Genomic DNA, 17,658 nt, shown 5'->3' on the forward strand with positions numbered 1-17,658 from the left:
GGCCCCAGTCTGCTCTAGGTGGGTAAATTCACAGAGAAACATGAATGGATAGCAACAGAAAATAGCCCTGGAGCAGTGGGAATCAGCAATTTTTGCACAGGAAGCTTTGGGAAGTGTTGTTTCCTGAAGTCTGCCTGAAATTGGGACATAATTGAACAAACAAGATGAGTTCAGTGCTTTGGAAAGTGTGAAAGCTGCTAGTGAACTCTATTCTCCTTTATCAGAAGTAACTGAAATGAATGAAGCTCGTGCAGAAAATCTTGGGCTTGTCAACAAATCTTGTTATGAAGATGGTTGGCTGATCAAGATGACACTGAATAACTTTCAGAACCAGATGAGCCAAGGCGTGAAGAAGTGTGAGAAATACATAAAATCTATTGAGGAATGAAAACAGAACCCCCTAAGTAAAGCAGTGTGAAACAACATTTTAAAAATGCAACAAATCCAACTTATAATAGTTTCCAAAAGAATAAAATACTTAGGAATAAACTAACCTGTGAGAATATTATAAAATGTTGCTAAAAGAAATTAAAGAAGATGCAATAAATGTAAAGATATCTGGGCTTATGGATTTGATGACTGAATATTGCTAGATATGTCAATACTACCCAAAGTGATTGACAGATTTAGCAATCTCTATCAAAATCCCAGTGATAGAAATATTTTACTTAATATTTATTCATTTAGTATTTATTTAATATTATTTACAGAAATAGAAAAATCCACCCTAAAATTTTTATGGAATTTCAAGGGACCTGGAAATAGCCAAAACAATCTTGAAAAAAAAATAACAAAATTGAAATCGCACATTTCCTGATTTCAAAACCTACTAAAGCCACAGTATTCAAATTAGCATGGTATTGGCATGAAGGGAGACATGAAGGCCTATGGAATAGAAAAGAAGGCCAAGAAATAGACCCTCACATATATGGTCAAGTGAATGTTGACAGATTTGCCAAGACTATTCCATGGAAAAGTATAGTCTGTCAATAAATGGTACTGGAAAAACTAGATAGCCATTTGCAAAAAGATGAAGTTGGACTCTTACCTCACACCATATACAAAAATTAACTCAACATGGACCAAGAACCTATAAGAGCTAAAACTACAAAATTCTTAAAAGAAAACATAGGGGGAAATCTTAGTGAGCTTGGATGTGGCAATGCTTTCTTGGATATGACACCACCAAAAGAACAGACAATGAAAGTAAAAACAGATACATGGGACTACAGCAAACTTACACACTTCTGTGAATCAAAGGACACACTCAACACAGTAAAAAAGTTAATCTACACAATATGAGAATCATATATTTTACAAGGGACTAATATCCAGAATATATAAAGAACTCCTACAACTCAACACAAAACTGAACAACCCTATTTAAAAATGGGCAAAGGACTTGAATAGACATTTATTTAAAGAAGATATGCAAATGGCCAACAGCACATAAAAAATGCTCAACATCACTAATCATTAGGGAAATGCAGATCAAAACCACAATGAGATACTATGTCACCCACCCATTAGGATGACTACTATAAAAAACAAAGAAACAGAGAAATTAACAGGTGTAGGTGAAGATCTGGAGACATTAGAACCTTTGTGCACTGTTGGTGAAAATGTAAAATGGTGCAACCACTATGGAAAAAGTATGGTGGTTCCTTAAAAATTTAAAAACAGAATTATGATATGATTCCAGCAATTCTACTTCTTGGTATATACCCAAGAGAATTGAAATCCAAGGACTAGTCAAAAATTTCCAGCAAACAAAAGTCCTAGACCAGATGGCTTCATGGCTGAATTTTACCAAACCAAACATTCAAAGAAGAACTAACACCTATCCTTCTCAAACTATTCCAAAAAATTCAAGAGGAGGGAAGAATTCTAAGCTCTTTTTACAAGGCCAGCATTATCCCAATTCCAAAACCAGATAAAGACACTACAAAGAAAGGAAAGTTTAGGCCAACATCCCTAATGAACATAGATGCTAAAATCTTCAACAAAATATTAGCAAAGAACAGACAATGAAAGTAAAACAATCTTGAAAAAAAGCAGATACAGCAATACATTAAAAAGAACATACAACACAATCAAGTGGGATTTATTCCAGAAATGCAAGGTTGGTGCAATATTTGCAAATCAATAAACATGATACAACACATAAACAGAATTAAAAATTAAAATCACATGATGTTGTCAATAGATGCAAAAAAAGCATTTAATTAAAACCCATTTATGATAAAAACTCTCAGCAATGTAGGGATAGAGGGATCATACCTCAACATAATAAAGTCCATATATGACAAACCCACAGCCGACATCATACCCAATGGGCAAAATCTGAAAGCGTTCCCCTTAAGATCAGGACAAGACAGGGATGTCCTCTTTCACCACTCTTATTCAACATGGTACTGGAAGTCCTGTGTTAGAAAGGAGGAAGTAAAACTGTCATTATTCACAGATAACATGATATTGTAAATAGAAACTCCTAAAAATTCCTAGGTCTATTAAATGAATTTGCCATAGTAGCAGGATAAAAAATTAATATTCAGAAATTGGTGGCATTTTTATACACCAATAATGAACTATCAAAAAAAGAAATTAAGAAAATAATTCTATTTAGTATTGCAACAACAACAAAGAATAAAGTACCTGGGAATACTAGTAAATTTGACCAAGGAGGTAAAAGACCTGTACTTGGAAAATTATAGGATATTGAGGAAAGAAACTGAATATGATACAAATATGTGGAGATATATACTGTGTTCATGGATTGGAAGAATTGACATCATTAAAATGTCCATATTACCCAAATCAATCTATAGATTCAGTGAAATTCCTATTAAAGTACCAATGGAATATCTCACAGACCTAGAAAAAATATTATATGGAATAAAAAAAAGACCCCAAATAGCCTCAACAATCTTGAGAAAGAAGAACAAAGTTGGAGGAATCACAATACCAGATGTCAAACTATACTACAAAGCCACTATAATCAAAACAGCCTGGTATTGACACAAGAGCAGGAATATAAATCAATGGAACAGAACAGAGAGCCCAGAAATAAACCCACACCTTTATGGTCAATTAATATTTGACAAAGGAGGCAAGAGCATACAATGGAATAAAGACAATCTCTTCAATAAATGATGGTGGGAAAATTAGACAGGTACATGCAAAAAAATGAAACTAGACTACCAACTTACATAAGACACAAGGATAAACTTGAAATGGATTAAATACTTAAATGTAAGTCTGATTTCTGTCTCTAAAGATTTACCTAAAGTTGGCATATCATAAAAAATAGAAACATGTAATACATGATCTTTTATAACTGGCTTCTTTACTTAACGTGTTTTAATATTCATCCATGCCATAGCACGTATCAGTACTTCATTCCTTTTTAAGACCCAATAATATTCCATTGGACATACACGCGTTTTGTTTATCATTCATCAGCTGACAGACACTTGGATTGTTTCTATCTCTAGGCTAGTGTTACTATGAACACACGTGTACAAGTTTTTATTTGAATACCTGTAATGGATTGTTTTCTTAGTGCAACCCTTCCTTGTCCTTAGATGAGGGAAAGCAAAGAAGATATGTTAAGGAAGGGACTGGAAATAAAATTAACATTTAAATATCAAATTAATAATATTTAAAGTCTTGATTAGTAATAAGAATTAATATTTAAATTGATAAATTTGACATATTTTCTCTCGTGTATCATTATAATTCTGAAGTAGACAACCACTTTATAGACCAGGAATCTGTGGCCCAAATGGTTAAATAATTTGTCCATGGTCGCACACTAGAGACCCCAGGTTTTTCTGACCCAACCCTGCCATTCTGACTACCTTACTCATCAAACTAGCATTGGAGTTGAGAGAATGGACGAGAGATACATGCCTTGACAAGGAATTCTGACCAAACTTGGTGAAGTTATCATGCAGACGTTAATGGTACAAAAACCTTGGCTGTGTGCACAAGCCCAGAGAAAGAAAGAATGGTGGTAATCTGGCTTTTGGGTGTGCATACACTGATCACGAGCTGATTACCTGATTGAATACAGCTGGCCCAGCCCCTACATCCCCATCGTGGTCCAGAGGCCCAGCTTCCCCTGACACAGTGGAACTGGACACGATTCATGTCAGGAGTGGACTAAGGTGGGCTACGCACCTGGGGCTGGCGGCACCGTGCCACGGTCTCCTGTCCTCTCTCCAGAGAGTTCTTGCAGGCACTGGTCCTGCTCCTCCCGCAGCACCCGCAGCACATCGCACAGTCGAGGGAGGGCTCCAACCTGCAAGTCCAAAACCAAGAATGCTCATCATTGCAGCTAAGTTGGTTCTATCCCATAAGGACTTACTGTGATCAAGAATGGTGCTAGACAGTGGGATTCAAATTCAAGGAGACAAAGCCCTGCCCACAAGAATCTCCTAGTCCAGTGACGGCAAACCTATGACACACATGTCAGAGGTGACACATGAACTCATTTTTTGGTTGATTTTTCTTTGTTAAATGGCATTTAAATATATAAAATAAATATCAAAAATATAAGTCTTTGTTTTACTATGGTTACTATAGAAATATCAAAAAATTTCTATATGTGACATGGCACCAGAATTAAGTTAGGGTTTTTCAAAATACTGACACGCCGAGCTCAAAAAGTTCGCCATCACTGTCCTAGTCCATAGTGAAGTACAGGCAGCCATTTCTAGGAAGGAGTTCAGAACAGCAATCTGCAACTTGTCCACTGTAAATCTTGCCCTTAAATTTATAAAGGCTTCCAGTCCAACAAGCTATTTGCTCTCTGGGCACCTCACTATTATTCTGTAGGACTTCATGTATTCCACTCCAACTGTGTTTATTTTTCAGGTTTTGAAAGCTGACTTCAGGGAGGAGTTGAACAGGAGGTCCAAGGAACAATTGTCACACAGTCCTGGCTTCCTAGCTCTTCCTAGAGTGAATTTCCAAAGCAAGGCTTCATTCTTTCATTTGCACCTGAGACTTAAAAAAATATGTGAATGAATGAACAACTAAACAGATAGCCAAATCAAACTCCTACTTCATTTTTTACAGAATATACAACTATAATATTACAGATTCCTTTCATATAAATTGGCTTATTCAATCCTCAAAACAAAACAAAACCCTATAAAACTCTCAGCAAAGTGGAAATAGAGAGAACATACCTCAACATAATAAAGGTCATATATGACACCATACTTAATGGTGAAGAGCTAAAAGTATGGCCCTTAAGGTCAGGAACAAGACAAGAATATTCACTTTTACCACTTTTATTCAACATAGTATTAAAAGTCCTAGCCACAGCAACCAGACAAGGAAAAGAAATAAAGAGCATCTAAATTGGAAAGGAAGAAGTAAAATGGTCATTATTTGCAGATGACATGATACTATACAGAAAAAAGCCTAAAGATTCTACCAAAAACCTATTAAAACTGATCATGAATTCAGTAAAGTAGCAGAATACAAAGTAATAATCCGAAATTGGTTTCATTTTTACACACCAATAACAAACTATCAGAAAGAGAAATTTAAAAAAAATCCTATTTACAATTGTATTTTAAAAAATCTAGGATTAAATTTAACCAAGGAGGTAAAAGACCCATAGTCAGAAAATTTTAAGACATTGAGGAAAGAAATTGAAGAAAATACAAATATATAAAAGCTTATATTGGGCTCATGGATAGGAAACATCAACATTGGAAAAATGTCTATACTACCCAAAGCAATCTATAGATGAAGTGCAATTCCTATCAAGATATCAATGGTATGTTTCACAGAACTCAAACAAATAATCCTAAAATTTATATGGAACCACAAAAGACCCCAAACAGCCACAGCAATATTGAGAAAACAAAATTGGAAGTACCATGCTACCTGTTATCAAACTTTACCTCAAGGCTACAGTCATCAAAACAGCATGGCACCGGTATAAAAACAGACAGAGAGATTAGAGAGCCCAGCAATGAACCCACACCTATATGGTCAATTAATATGGTAAATGCAAAGGAGGCAAGAACATACAATGGAGTAAAGGCAGTCTATTCAATAAATAGTGTTGGGAAAATTGAACAAATACATGCAAAAAAATGAAACTAGACTACCTTCTTACACTATATACAAAAATAAACTCAAAATGGATTAAAGATTTAAATGTAAGACTGGAAACCATAAAACTCCTCGAAGAAAAAATAAACATAGGCCACTGGTTGGCAACTGTGGCTTGGAAAACCTCGGCTCGTGAACCACATGCGGGTCTTTGGCCCCCTGAGTGTGGCTCTTCCACAAAATACCGACTTCTGCACATGGGCCACGACATTGTTCTCCTTCAATATTGTGTTAGCTGTTCTGGATCTTTTGTCTTTCCATATTAACTTGAGACCAGTTTGTCAATATCCACAAAATAAATTACTGGGGATTTTGATTGGGATAAAGGAATTTAATGTCCTTGGGAGAGTTAGTCAGGTTAGTCCAGTGGTCGGCAAACTGTGGCTCGTGAACCACATGCGGGTCTTTGGCCCCTTGAGTGTGGCTCTTCCACAAAATACCGACTTCTGCACATGGGCCACGAAGTTTCAATCGCACTGTACATGCAAGCCCGCACGTGGTATTTTTTGGAAGAGCCACACTCAAGGGGCCAAAAAGCCGCATGTGGCTCGCGAGCTGCTGTTTGCCGACCATGGACATAGGCAGTCAAATCTCAGACATCTCTCATAGCAACATTTTTTCTGATATACAGGCAAGGGAAACAAAAGAGCAAATAAACAAATGGGATTACATCAAACTGAAAAGGTTTTGCACAGCAAAGGAAACTATCAACAAAATGCAAAGAGAACCTACCAATTGGGAGAAGATATTCACCAATAATACACCTGATAAAGAGTTAAAAACCAAAATTTATAAAGAACTAATACATTTTAATACCCCCAAACCCCCAAACAAACTTATTTAAAAATGGGCAAAAGACCTGAAGAGATACTTCTCTAAAGAGAGGCATACAGATGAGACAAACCATCAGAGAAACGCAAATTAAAACCACAATGAGAATTAAAACTCACACCTGTCAGAATGGCTATTATCAATACATCAACAAACAACAAGTGTTAGTGAGGATTTGGAGTAAAAGGAACCCTCATGCCTTGTTGGTGAGCTTGCAAATTGGTGCAGCCACTGTGGAAAACAGCATGGGGGATCCTCAAAAAAATTAAAAATAGAACTACCTTATGACCCAGCAATTCCACTTCTGGGTATTCATCTGAAGAAATCCACAACACTGTTTCAAAAGGATATATGCACCCCTGTGTTTATTGCAGCATTGTTTACAATAGCCAAGATATGCAAGCAATCTAAGTGCCTATCAGTAGACAACTGGATAAAGATGTTATATGAATATGAATCAGCCATAAAAAAGGATGAAATCTTACTATTGCAACATGGATGGATCCAAAGGGTATTATTGTGCTGAGTCAAATAAGACAGAGAAAGACAAATACCATATAAGATTTCACTTCTTTGTGGAATACAAAGAACAAAATAAATGAACAGACACAACAGACACAGATTCATGGATGCAGAGAACAAATTGATAGCTGCCAGATACGAAGGGAGTATGGAGACTGGGTGAAAAATTTGAAGGGATTAAGAAATACAAATTGGTAGTTATAAAACAGTCACTGTATATAAAGTATAGTATAGGAAATATAGTTAATAATACTGTAATAATTATGGATGGTGCAAGGTGGGTACTAGACTTAAGGGGGGGTCACTTCATAAATTATATAAATGTTTAATCATTATTCTATCCACTTGAAACTAATATAAAATAATATTGAATGTCAACTGTTATAAATAATAAACTTAAAATAAAAACAGAAAAGGAAACCAAGGTCCATGGTGATTAGAGGATGTGACCAAGGTTGTTCACCCAGGAATCTCTCCATTTCAGAAGCAAACCTTCCAACAGTGAAGGACCAGGTTTTATACCTTCTTGTTAACACGACACTAATGCTCACAAGTTGATAAAGAGAAAAGAAAGAGGGTGGAGCTGAAAACTTCCCAAATTCAGCAAGAGACATAAACTTATAGATCCAAGATGCTTAACAAATTATTGGCACATGCATCAGTCTAGATTAATCTCCAAAGAAGTATGCTGAATGAAAAAAAAAAAGCTAATCCCAAAAGATTTCATGCTTCATGCTTACATTTATATGATGTTATTGAAATGACATAATCATAGAAATAGGGAACATATTAGCAGTTGTCAGGGGTTAAGAAAAGGGTGAGAGTGGGAAAGAAGTGTGTGTGACCATAATAGAGCACCATGAGGAACCTTAGATAATAGAAATGTTCTGTCCCTTGACTGTATCACTGTCAATATTATGGTTGATCAATAAACTCTTGCTCCCTTGCGAACACTAAGAGAGAAGTTGCACCTGTTGCTGTATGCCACTGGGATTTTTGTTACGCAGCATCGCTGACTGACAGGGTGGGGAGTAGATTATGCAGCAGCAAGGTGAGTAGAGAGGGTGTGAAGTTTCCCCAAAGTGAGTGGCAATTTGCACTGCTGGAGACTGAAGAAAGGGGGCATTCCACAAAGAAGTCTCTTGAAAGCAGTGGAGAAGATTAGAAATGAGAGAACACCTACAATGGGAACCACCTCCTCCAGGAAAAGTTCTCGTCTTACATTTCTGCTTTTAAAGTTGTAATAAAAATATATGACAAAATTTAGCATTTTACCATGTTTAGATATACAGTTCAGTGGTATTAGTACATTTACAATATTGTACAACCATCATCACTATCCATCTCTAAAACTTTTTCAACATTCCAGCAGAAACTCGGTCTCCATCAACCATTAACTCCCCATTGCTCCTCTCCCCAGCTCCTGGTAACCTCTGTTCTACTTTCTAAATCTATAAATTTGCCTATTCTAAATCATTCATATAAATGGAATCATACACTATTTATTCCTTTGAGTCTGGCTTATTTCACACTCATGTTGAAGCATCTATCTGAATTTCATCCCCATTTAAGGCTGAATAATATCCATTGCATGTATATGTCACATTTTGGTTATTCAATCATCTGTTTATAGACACTTGAGTTGTTTACACTTTTGGCTGTCCTATATAATAATGATGTAATATGCAAACGTTTGTTACACCGTAAAGTGTAACAACCGACCACATAACAACAGGATCACGGATCAGCAGGAGGGTGGGCAGCGAGCTACAAATGGGTGGTGGAGAGCTACAAGAGGGGGCAGGGCAGGAAGCTATGAGGGGGGAAGGGGGGCTGAGGGAGCTACAGTAGGGCAGCAGCGAGCTACTGGCTACAAGCAGGCAGCGGAGAGCTTCAGGAGGGGCAGGGCAGCAAGCTATGAGGGAGGGGGCGGGGGGAGCTACAGGAGGGCGGTGGTGAGCTACTGGTGCACGGATTCATGCACAGGGCTACTAGTTGTGAAAAATGCTGCTATAAACATGGGTATACAAATATCTCTTTGAGTCCCCGTTTCAATTCTTTTGGGGGTATGCCCAGAAGTGAAATTGCTTGATCATAAGGTAATATCATTATACTTTTTTTTCTATGTTTACTTTTTTTAAGGAACCCAACTGTTGCCCACAGCAGCTACACCATTTTACATTGCCACCAGCAGGGCACAAGGGTTTCAATTTCTTTACATCCTCATCTACCCGGGTTATTTTTCTGTGTTAATAACAGCCCACATCTCTATTACTCTTGATCCTTCCATTAAAATATAATAAATCAAGATAATTTTGTGCAGTGGTATTCCAACTAAAGAAGTGTGTGGGGTCCCTTGATATGTGGCAGCAACAGTATTCTCCTGAAAAGACTGAGTCCATGGTTTCCCGATGGGGACCAGCAGTGGAGGAAAGAGGACCTCAGAGTTCCTGGGAGTGGCTAGCAAGATGGTGTGTTCAATGGAGCAACCACCTGGTAGATGCCTGGATTGGAGAAGGCATGGGAAGAAGCCTCCTTATGATCTAAATTAAGTGCCAGAGGGGAAGGAGAAACTGACATTTAGCAGCCATGTGTACATTTATGCATATACCAGTAATTCTATATACTTATTAAATTTAAAATATAATTTTATTTAAAATTTGCAGAATTGCTAAAATTTATTTTAAAATTTCCTCAAAACAAGTGCTATTAGCCCTTAAAACAGCAGTTCTCAACCTGTGGGTCGCGACCCCTGTGGGGGTCGAATGACCCTTTCACAGGGATCGCCTAAGACCATCAGAAAACACATATATAATTACATATTGTTTTGTGATTAATCACTATGCTTTAATTATGTTCAATTTGTAACAATGAAATTGGGGGTCACCACAACATGAGGAACTGTATTAAAGGGTGGTGGCATCAGGAAGATTGAGAACCACTGCTTTAAAGCTCTTTTTAAGCCATTTTTTAAAAATAATTCTTTATTGTTGAAAGCATTACATATGTCTCCCTTTTTCCTCTCCTTGATCCTCTCCTGCCCACCCTCCCCTTCCCCCGCCTCAGGCCGTCAGCACTCTACTGTCTGTGTCCATGGGTTATGCCCCCTCATCACACCATTATCGGTGTACTTGGGTTATGCATATATGCATAGACATTCTTTGGTTAATCCTGTCACAGCCACCCACCCCTCCTTCTCTCTGAAATTGATGAGTCTGTTCCATGTTTCTATGACTCTGGGGCTATTTTGTTCATTATATTTCACATATGGGTAAGATCATGTGATATCTGTCTCTTTCTAACTGGCTTATTTTGCTTAGCATGATACTCTCCAGGTCTCTTCATGCTGTCTCAAAGGGTAAGAGATCCTTCTCTTTTACTGCTGCATAGTATTTCATGGTGTAGATGTACGATAGCTTTTTTATCCACTGATCTACTGATGGGCACTTGGGCTGTTCCAGATCTTAGCTATTGTAAATTGTGCTGCTATGAACATAGGGGTGCATACATTCTTTCTGATTGGTGTTTCAGATGTCTTAGGTTATATTTCCTAGAAGTGGGATCACTAGGTCAAATGGCAGTTCCATATTTAATTTTTTGAGGAAACTCCATATTGTTTTCCATAATGGCTGCACCAGTCTGCATTCCCGCCAGCGGTGTACTAGGGTTCCCTTTTCTCCACATCCTTGCCAGCATTTGTCATTAGTTGATTTTAAATCATTTTTTTAAAATATCAAGTTAGTGTAAATACTCTAAAAATTTTGCTTGTACTAGTATCAAAGTATTTCTAATGAAAAATAGCTGTTCCCTTCCCTAACCCTACCTGCTCCCAGCAGTCACTTTCAATGCTTTTGAGCTGTTGATTCTCATTTGTATTTCCTTACTTAAAAATTATATTCCTATACAGCTATTTCTTGGTTTACTAATTTAAGACATTATCCCAAACTGTCTTTTATGGGAGGTAAAGATTTAGATGTTTTTCGCTCTCCCCACATATACTTCTCTCCCCCAAGCATATCCTCCTTTTGACCTAATTTCTAAATGCATGATCTGCATTTCTAGTGATTTCTTTTGACTGTGAAATATGGTCCACTGCTGAGTCTAGTCTGTAAAGTGATTATGTCTCTTCTTGTACATTTTGTCTTTCCTGAGGTCAATAACTACTTTATGTTTTCATTTGATTAGTTTCCTTTGTACGGCTAAATTTCCAAGTACTCCAACTGGTCTTTGAGACGGCAATCCGCGGTTCTTTGTTTTACCTCTGGAGACCTCTCCCACGCTCCCTCTCCCTCTTGCTTCAGTCTGGGCCTGATACCTGGCCATGACTTGGGGCATTCTCTCCCCATCTCTCCTGGCAGGAGCTCTGTTCCCTAGATCCCATGTCTTTTTCTGGCTTTGCTTCCTTTTTTGATAGAAACACATTCTCAGGCAGCATCCTAAGAAAGTGTACATAGGAGGTAAACTTTTGGATCTTGTTTGAGAGAACGCCAGGTTGAAAATAACTCTTCTTCCAAATTTTCAAGGCTTTCACCCTTCTCTCTTCTGTGTTGTTAAGACATTTATTTCTGATTCCAAATCATTTGTATATGGCTTTTTTCCCCTTTCTATAAATATTTAGGATTTTTCTTTGTTTTTAGTTATGTTAAAACTTTGTGAAATGGTTCCTTTTTTACCTCTTAGTTAGATATTCAGTGGGCATTTCTATCTGAAGATGTGTGTTCTTAATTTCTGGGAATTTAAACAATAGCTATTTATTTTACTTCCCCCATCCTCTTCTCTATTCTGCCTTCCTGGGATTCATGTAGGTTGAACAGTGAACAGCCTGGATGGACCCCCTAATCTTCACCTTTCTCTACGCTTCCACCGTTTTGTCTATATAATTCTTCTGTTTAATTCTTCATACATTTAATTTCCAGACAGGCTTTTTTATTCTCTGATGACTCCTTTTCCATGGCATCCTCGGTTCCACACCTCCTTTTCCTGGCTCCAGCACCCTTTTCAAAGATCTTTAAAAGAACAGGATACTGACTCTCACCTTGTGTTTGAAGTTTTTCCTCCTCTCTTCGTGGTCTCTGTTTCCTCTAAGTCCCCATGTTGGAGGCCCCTCCGTGTCATATTTAGGCTTGAGACACTAAAGTGGCCTTTGGAACCACCCTGGGCCTGAACCCTTTATTGACTGGTGGCCTTCTCTGAAAATAACCAGATGGGGAAGGACCGCATTGCCAGCTATGGAGGGTTTCTCCCCCGTGGCTGGGCCTTTCCTGGATGCTGCAGGCCAACCGGACAGTTTCTCATCAATGCCCTCGACACCCACTGCAGGCATTTAGGCTGTTCTTCTTCCCTATGGCCACCGCTACTTCAGTCGCTTTCCATTTCCCAAAGATTTCTTGAAATCTCTGCTTCCTTGTCTCTTGTCTTCTGATCCCTTTACTGTCACTTTTTAAAAAATATGTTTTTAGTGACTTCAGAGAGAGGGATAGAGAGATAGAAACATCAGTGACGAGAGAGAATCGTTGACTGGTTGTCTTCTGCACACCCTCTACTGGGCATAGAGCCTGAAACCTGGGCATGGGTTAACACATGTGGTTGATCTGCCATTTTAAACTGGATGTCCTAATGTGACATTGTGTTATAATAAAAATATATATTTGGTCTTTGTTCCTGGTTCCTGACACAGTGCTCCCAAAAGCCTTGTAATTTTCTTTTTTAAAAAGGTATATTTGTATTGATTTCAGAGAGGAAAGGAGAGGGAGAGAAAAGTAGAAACATCAATGATGAGAATCATTGATCGGCTGCCTCATGCACGCCCTCTGCTGGGAAACGAGTAAACAACCCAGGCATGTGCCCATGACTGGAATCGAATCCAGGACCTTTCAGTCTGTAGACCGATGCTCAATCCACTGAGCCAAACCGGGTAGGGAACGCTTTGTAATTTTCTGAGTGATGGGGAGAGGAGCATCTTTTATTGAATATTTGTTCTTAACCCCCAGATCCTGATATAAGAGCTTCTAAGACCCTTGGAATCTCCAAAGTGACAACTGATGTTAATAAGATGACTGGTGGCTGAGACCCTAGAGCAGGGGTCCTCAAACTACGGCCCCCGGGCCACATGCAAATACAAATATTGTATTTGTTCCCGTTTTGTTTTTTTTACTTAAAAATAAGATATGTGCAGTGTGCATAGGAATTTGTTCAGAGTTTTTTTTTAAACTATAGTCCGACCCTCCAACGGTCTGAGGGACAGTGAACTGGCCCCCTGTTTAAAAAGTTTGAGGCCCCCTGCCCTAGTGGAACTTTCAGCCTCATCCTCCCAACCACTTGAGAGGAGAGATGGCTGGAGACAGTTGATCAGCATTGGGCAATGATCTCATCAGTCATTCCCGTGTGCTGAAACCTCCATAAATACCCTACACAATAGGGTTTAGAGGGCTTTCAGGCGGGTGGACACATCGAGCTGCTGGGAGGGAGCTCCAGGCAGCCCTTTCTCACCCTAGGCATCTCTCCCACTTGGCTGTCCCTGAGTTGTAACCTTTAAAATAAACCAGTATTAGTAAGTAAAGTGCTTTCCTGAGTTCTGTGAGTCATTCTAGCAAATTATTGAACCCAAGGAGGAGGTCATGGGAACCCCGATATATAGCCAGTCGGTCAGAAATATGGGTGGTCCAGACCTGGAATCAGTGTCTGAAGCAGGAGTCATCTCATGGGACTGAGTCCTTATCTGTGGGGTCTGTGTAACTCCAGGTAGTTAGTGTCGAAATTGAGTTAAATTGTAGGACACCTCGCTGGTGTCCGGAAGAGTGAAGAATTAGCTGTCAGTCACCTCATCTATTTGGTGTAATTGTGACATGTTTTGAGCAAAAAATACCAAAGTAGTTGGTATGAAGAAGGAGATGCTGTTAGGTAGTAAAAACAGAACCTCAGCCCTAAGAATCTTTGAAAATATATACTCCCCTTAAGTTTAAAAAATGAGTGTCAGAAAAAATTACTAACTGGTGCTTTTCTTTATTTTTAAGAATTAACCAAATAAAAACATACAGCTATGCTCCTCTTCAGTTTCAGAGTTTGAGTCTAAGCCATCCTTACATCTAGAGTTTTTAAAATATTGCTAAAGTCACGTCAAAGTTTTTAAAATACTTGGACCACAAAAGTTTTCTATAACTTTTGTCTTTTTCTGGTGCTTTAAATTGACCTTCTTTCTTCTTGTTGATCACAAAATTCATAGGCCTTCACCACATCAATTTACGTGTCCTCGTTGTACTCCCAGGCTCTGAACAGAACACCACCAGGCAATGTTGACAACTAGCTACTCTGAGACTTGCCCCAAGGAGCCTTTTGACTTTCCAAACGAAATCCTCTTTGGTCTGTTGCAGAACCATGGAACCGATATCAGCTCATGGCCATCCTGGGTGAATTCCACTCCTGCATCCTATATTATAGGTTCAGTTTCAGCTTTGCTAGGGCATAATCTACAGTTGTTGTTTTTTAGAAAAGGCACATGTGTTCTAAACCTTCTGAGATGTTGTTTGTCTAATAGTGTCTCTGGTAGGAAGTGTCACCCTTTGTTTTCTCACTCAGCACCCAGTCATGGCTGGCCCACTGCTCCCACTGTCCCTCTCTTTGTGGGATTTGCTTAGATGGTAAACACACTTTGAGATGTCTTCTCAGCCCTTCAGCCAACAGCTCTGCCCACTCCCATCCCAGGCAAGACCCTTTCATCGCCAGGTAGGTTGGTTTATGCTGTGAGATCCCGTATCACCGATCAGACCAAGGGAGACAACCCCACCCACTCCGAAACAGTCTGCTTTCCTCTTGGATATTTGCTATTGGAATTGGGAGTAACGTCTATCTCTCCAATTCCTGAGGCGTGTAAAGCTTCGAAGCTATGGGGAAGCTATAGTCTGTCCTAAATAAACCAACAGAAAACTCCAGTCTGCTGAACGAGAGAGAGAATAATGAAGCAAACCCCAAAGTGAGGGGAGAAAGATGTCAAAAGACAGTTCTGGAAGCTATTTTAGAGTGCAATTTTGGATTCAAATCTGAAAAGGTAAAATCTGGGAGGAGATATAATAAAAACCTATTGAATTCTGAAGAAGGTGAAGAGATTCAACATCACTTTGCTTATCACATTTTATAATATAATTACTTGCTTGCCAACGTAAGACTGGAAAGAATTTTACTTTGTGGTTAAAAAAAATTTTTTTTAATAAAGCTAACTGGCATCTAGAAAAACAAGGAATACTAGTTTAGTCCCTACAATGAAAAATAAGAAGAAGGAACTCATTATCCTACAACCAGTTCAAACACAAAATTTCAGCAAACTTTTATTGGACACCTACTATATGCCCAGCCATCTGCTCAGCACTGGGGACACAAAAGTAAAAGGGACATGGCTCCTGCCTTTGAAGCTCATGGTCTCCAAGGGGGTCCAGGAGGCCAATAGCCGAGTGCATGGGGAAGGCAACGGCCAGATCACGATGGACCAAAAGTGGCAGCAGGGGATTCCCAGGAGGTGGCTCCACCATTTAGGCAAGAAGTGAGGAAGAACTGTTGTACTCAGAGTAGCAACACCCCTAAGGAAGAGGGCCCAGAGAGTAGGCAGATTCTGTAGGAGGTGGATTGAATGTGGGGGTGAGAGCAGTGGACAGTGTGGCTCCCATGAATCTGGTTTGGGTGCCTCAATAGTTTCAAGAATAGGGAAAACAAACAGACCTAGGGGTTGGGGTGAGCTAACTTTGGTTAAGGAAGATGGGATTTATGACATGGTAGGACTGCCATGGAAGATCACAGGGTAAGAGCAAGCAGAATGCAGAGAGCAAGGGCAAAAGACAGAGCCTGGGGAAATGACCCTCAGAGGCTAAGGAGACTGAGGGACAACACGAGAGGCAGGGTGGGGACCAGGAGACTGCAAAAAGCAGAAGCCGCAGGAGGGGAAAGAGGAAAGGAAGGAGGGTCCTGGCACCCAATGCCTTCAAGAGGTCGGGTCCCATGCTTCGCATTGCCCATGGAGTACGGTCTACACGGATGCCTGCTGTCCCATTGTCATTATTCATAATGTTGCATCCCTCTCATAAATCACGTGATCACCCGAGGTAGGATCAGGACTGAAACGTATATCATGAATGTGGCGCGATGAAGGCCACCATGAGACTGACTTCAGGTGGAATGGAAACCCGATTGCAGAGGGAGTGAACATTGGAGCAATGATTAGGGACGCTACTTCCAAGAAGCTGGCCATGAGGGGGCAGAGGTGGAACTGTGGCTAGAAAGGCCCAGCGTGCAGAGGGAAGGCTCTCTACCACCTGGGCTGGACAGACCTGGGCAAGTTGACCAGCTGATGGCAAAAGCCAGTCACGAAGAGGATGGTAAAGACTGGGCACAATGGCCGCATTGTGTCATCTCAGAACAGAAGTAGCTAAGGTGGTGGGGGCAGGGATTAGGAGCACAATGTGGGGACTGGCCCTGGGCAGGAGTAGAGCCTCTATTTCACTCAGATGATGTTATAAGTGGAATGTTTGTGTCTCCCCAAAATTCGTATATTGAAGTTCTAACACCGAGTATGGCTGTATTCAGAGATGGGACCTATAAGGAGGTAATTAAGGTTAAATGAGGTCATATGAATGGGCCCCTGATTTGATGGGATTTGTGTCCTAAGAGACAGCAGAGAGCTCATTCTCTATCTCTCTGTCTGCAGCTGCTCAAAGGAAAGGCCATGTGAGCACAAAGCAGCAATCTGCAAGCCGGGAATCAGGCTCTCCCCAGGATCCCACCATGCTGCCCCTGGATCTCAGACGCCCAGTGTCCAGAACTGTGAGAAGTAAGTGTCTGTCCCAGGCCCCTAGTCTGTGGTGTGTGTGATGGCAGCCCAAGCTGACTGAGAAAGCTACGAAGGAAGAGACAGGGGGCATAATTTAGACGCGCCTATAAGATATTGGTCAGAGGAAGTTCATCCAAAAAGTCTAGAGTCCAGTGGTCAGCAAACTGCGGCTCGTGAGCCACATGGCTCTTTGGCCCCTTGAGTGTGGCTCTTCCACAAAGAGTTTGCTGACCACTGGTCTAGACCAAGCATGTCAAACTCGTGGCCCATTGCCACATGCGGCCCACAACGAATATTTTTGCGGCTCAGCCAATATTACAAAACGTATGTAAGAAACATTTTAATAAAAATTTCAT

At 39.8% G+C, this 17,658-nt stretch overlaps 1 protein-coding gene across 1 annotated transcript in view; it reads right to left on the reverse strand.

Annotated features, from left to right (window-relative positions):
• SCTR (secretin receptor) overlaps window positions 1-17,658 on the reverse strand; it is a 71,100-nt gene that overhangs the window by 51,552 nt on the left and 1,890 nt on the right. Inside the window, exon 2 of the mRNA XM_006769684.1 lies at window positions 4,183-4,303. Within this exon, the coding sequence (XP_006769747.1) occupies window positions 4,183-4,303 (121 nt within the window). The remainder of the gene's footprint in view (window positions 1-4,182; window positions 4,304-17,658) is intronic.

The sequence above is a fragment of the Myotis davidii genome, unplaced genomic scaffold (genome assembly GCF_000327345.1).
Source record: "Myotis davidii unplaced genomic scaffold, ASM32734v1 scaffold3, whole genome shotgun sequence".
Classification (NCBI taxonomy): domain Eukaryota; kingdom Metazoa; phylum Chordata; class Mammalia; order Chiroptera; family Vespertilionidae; genus Myotis; species Myotis davidii.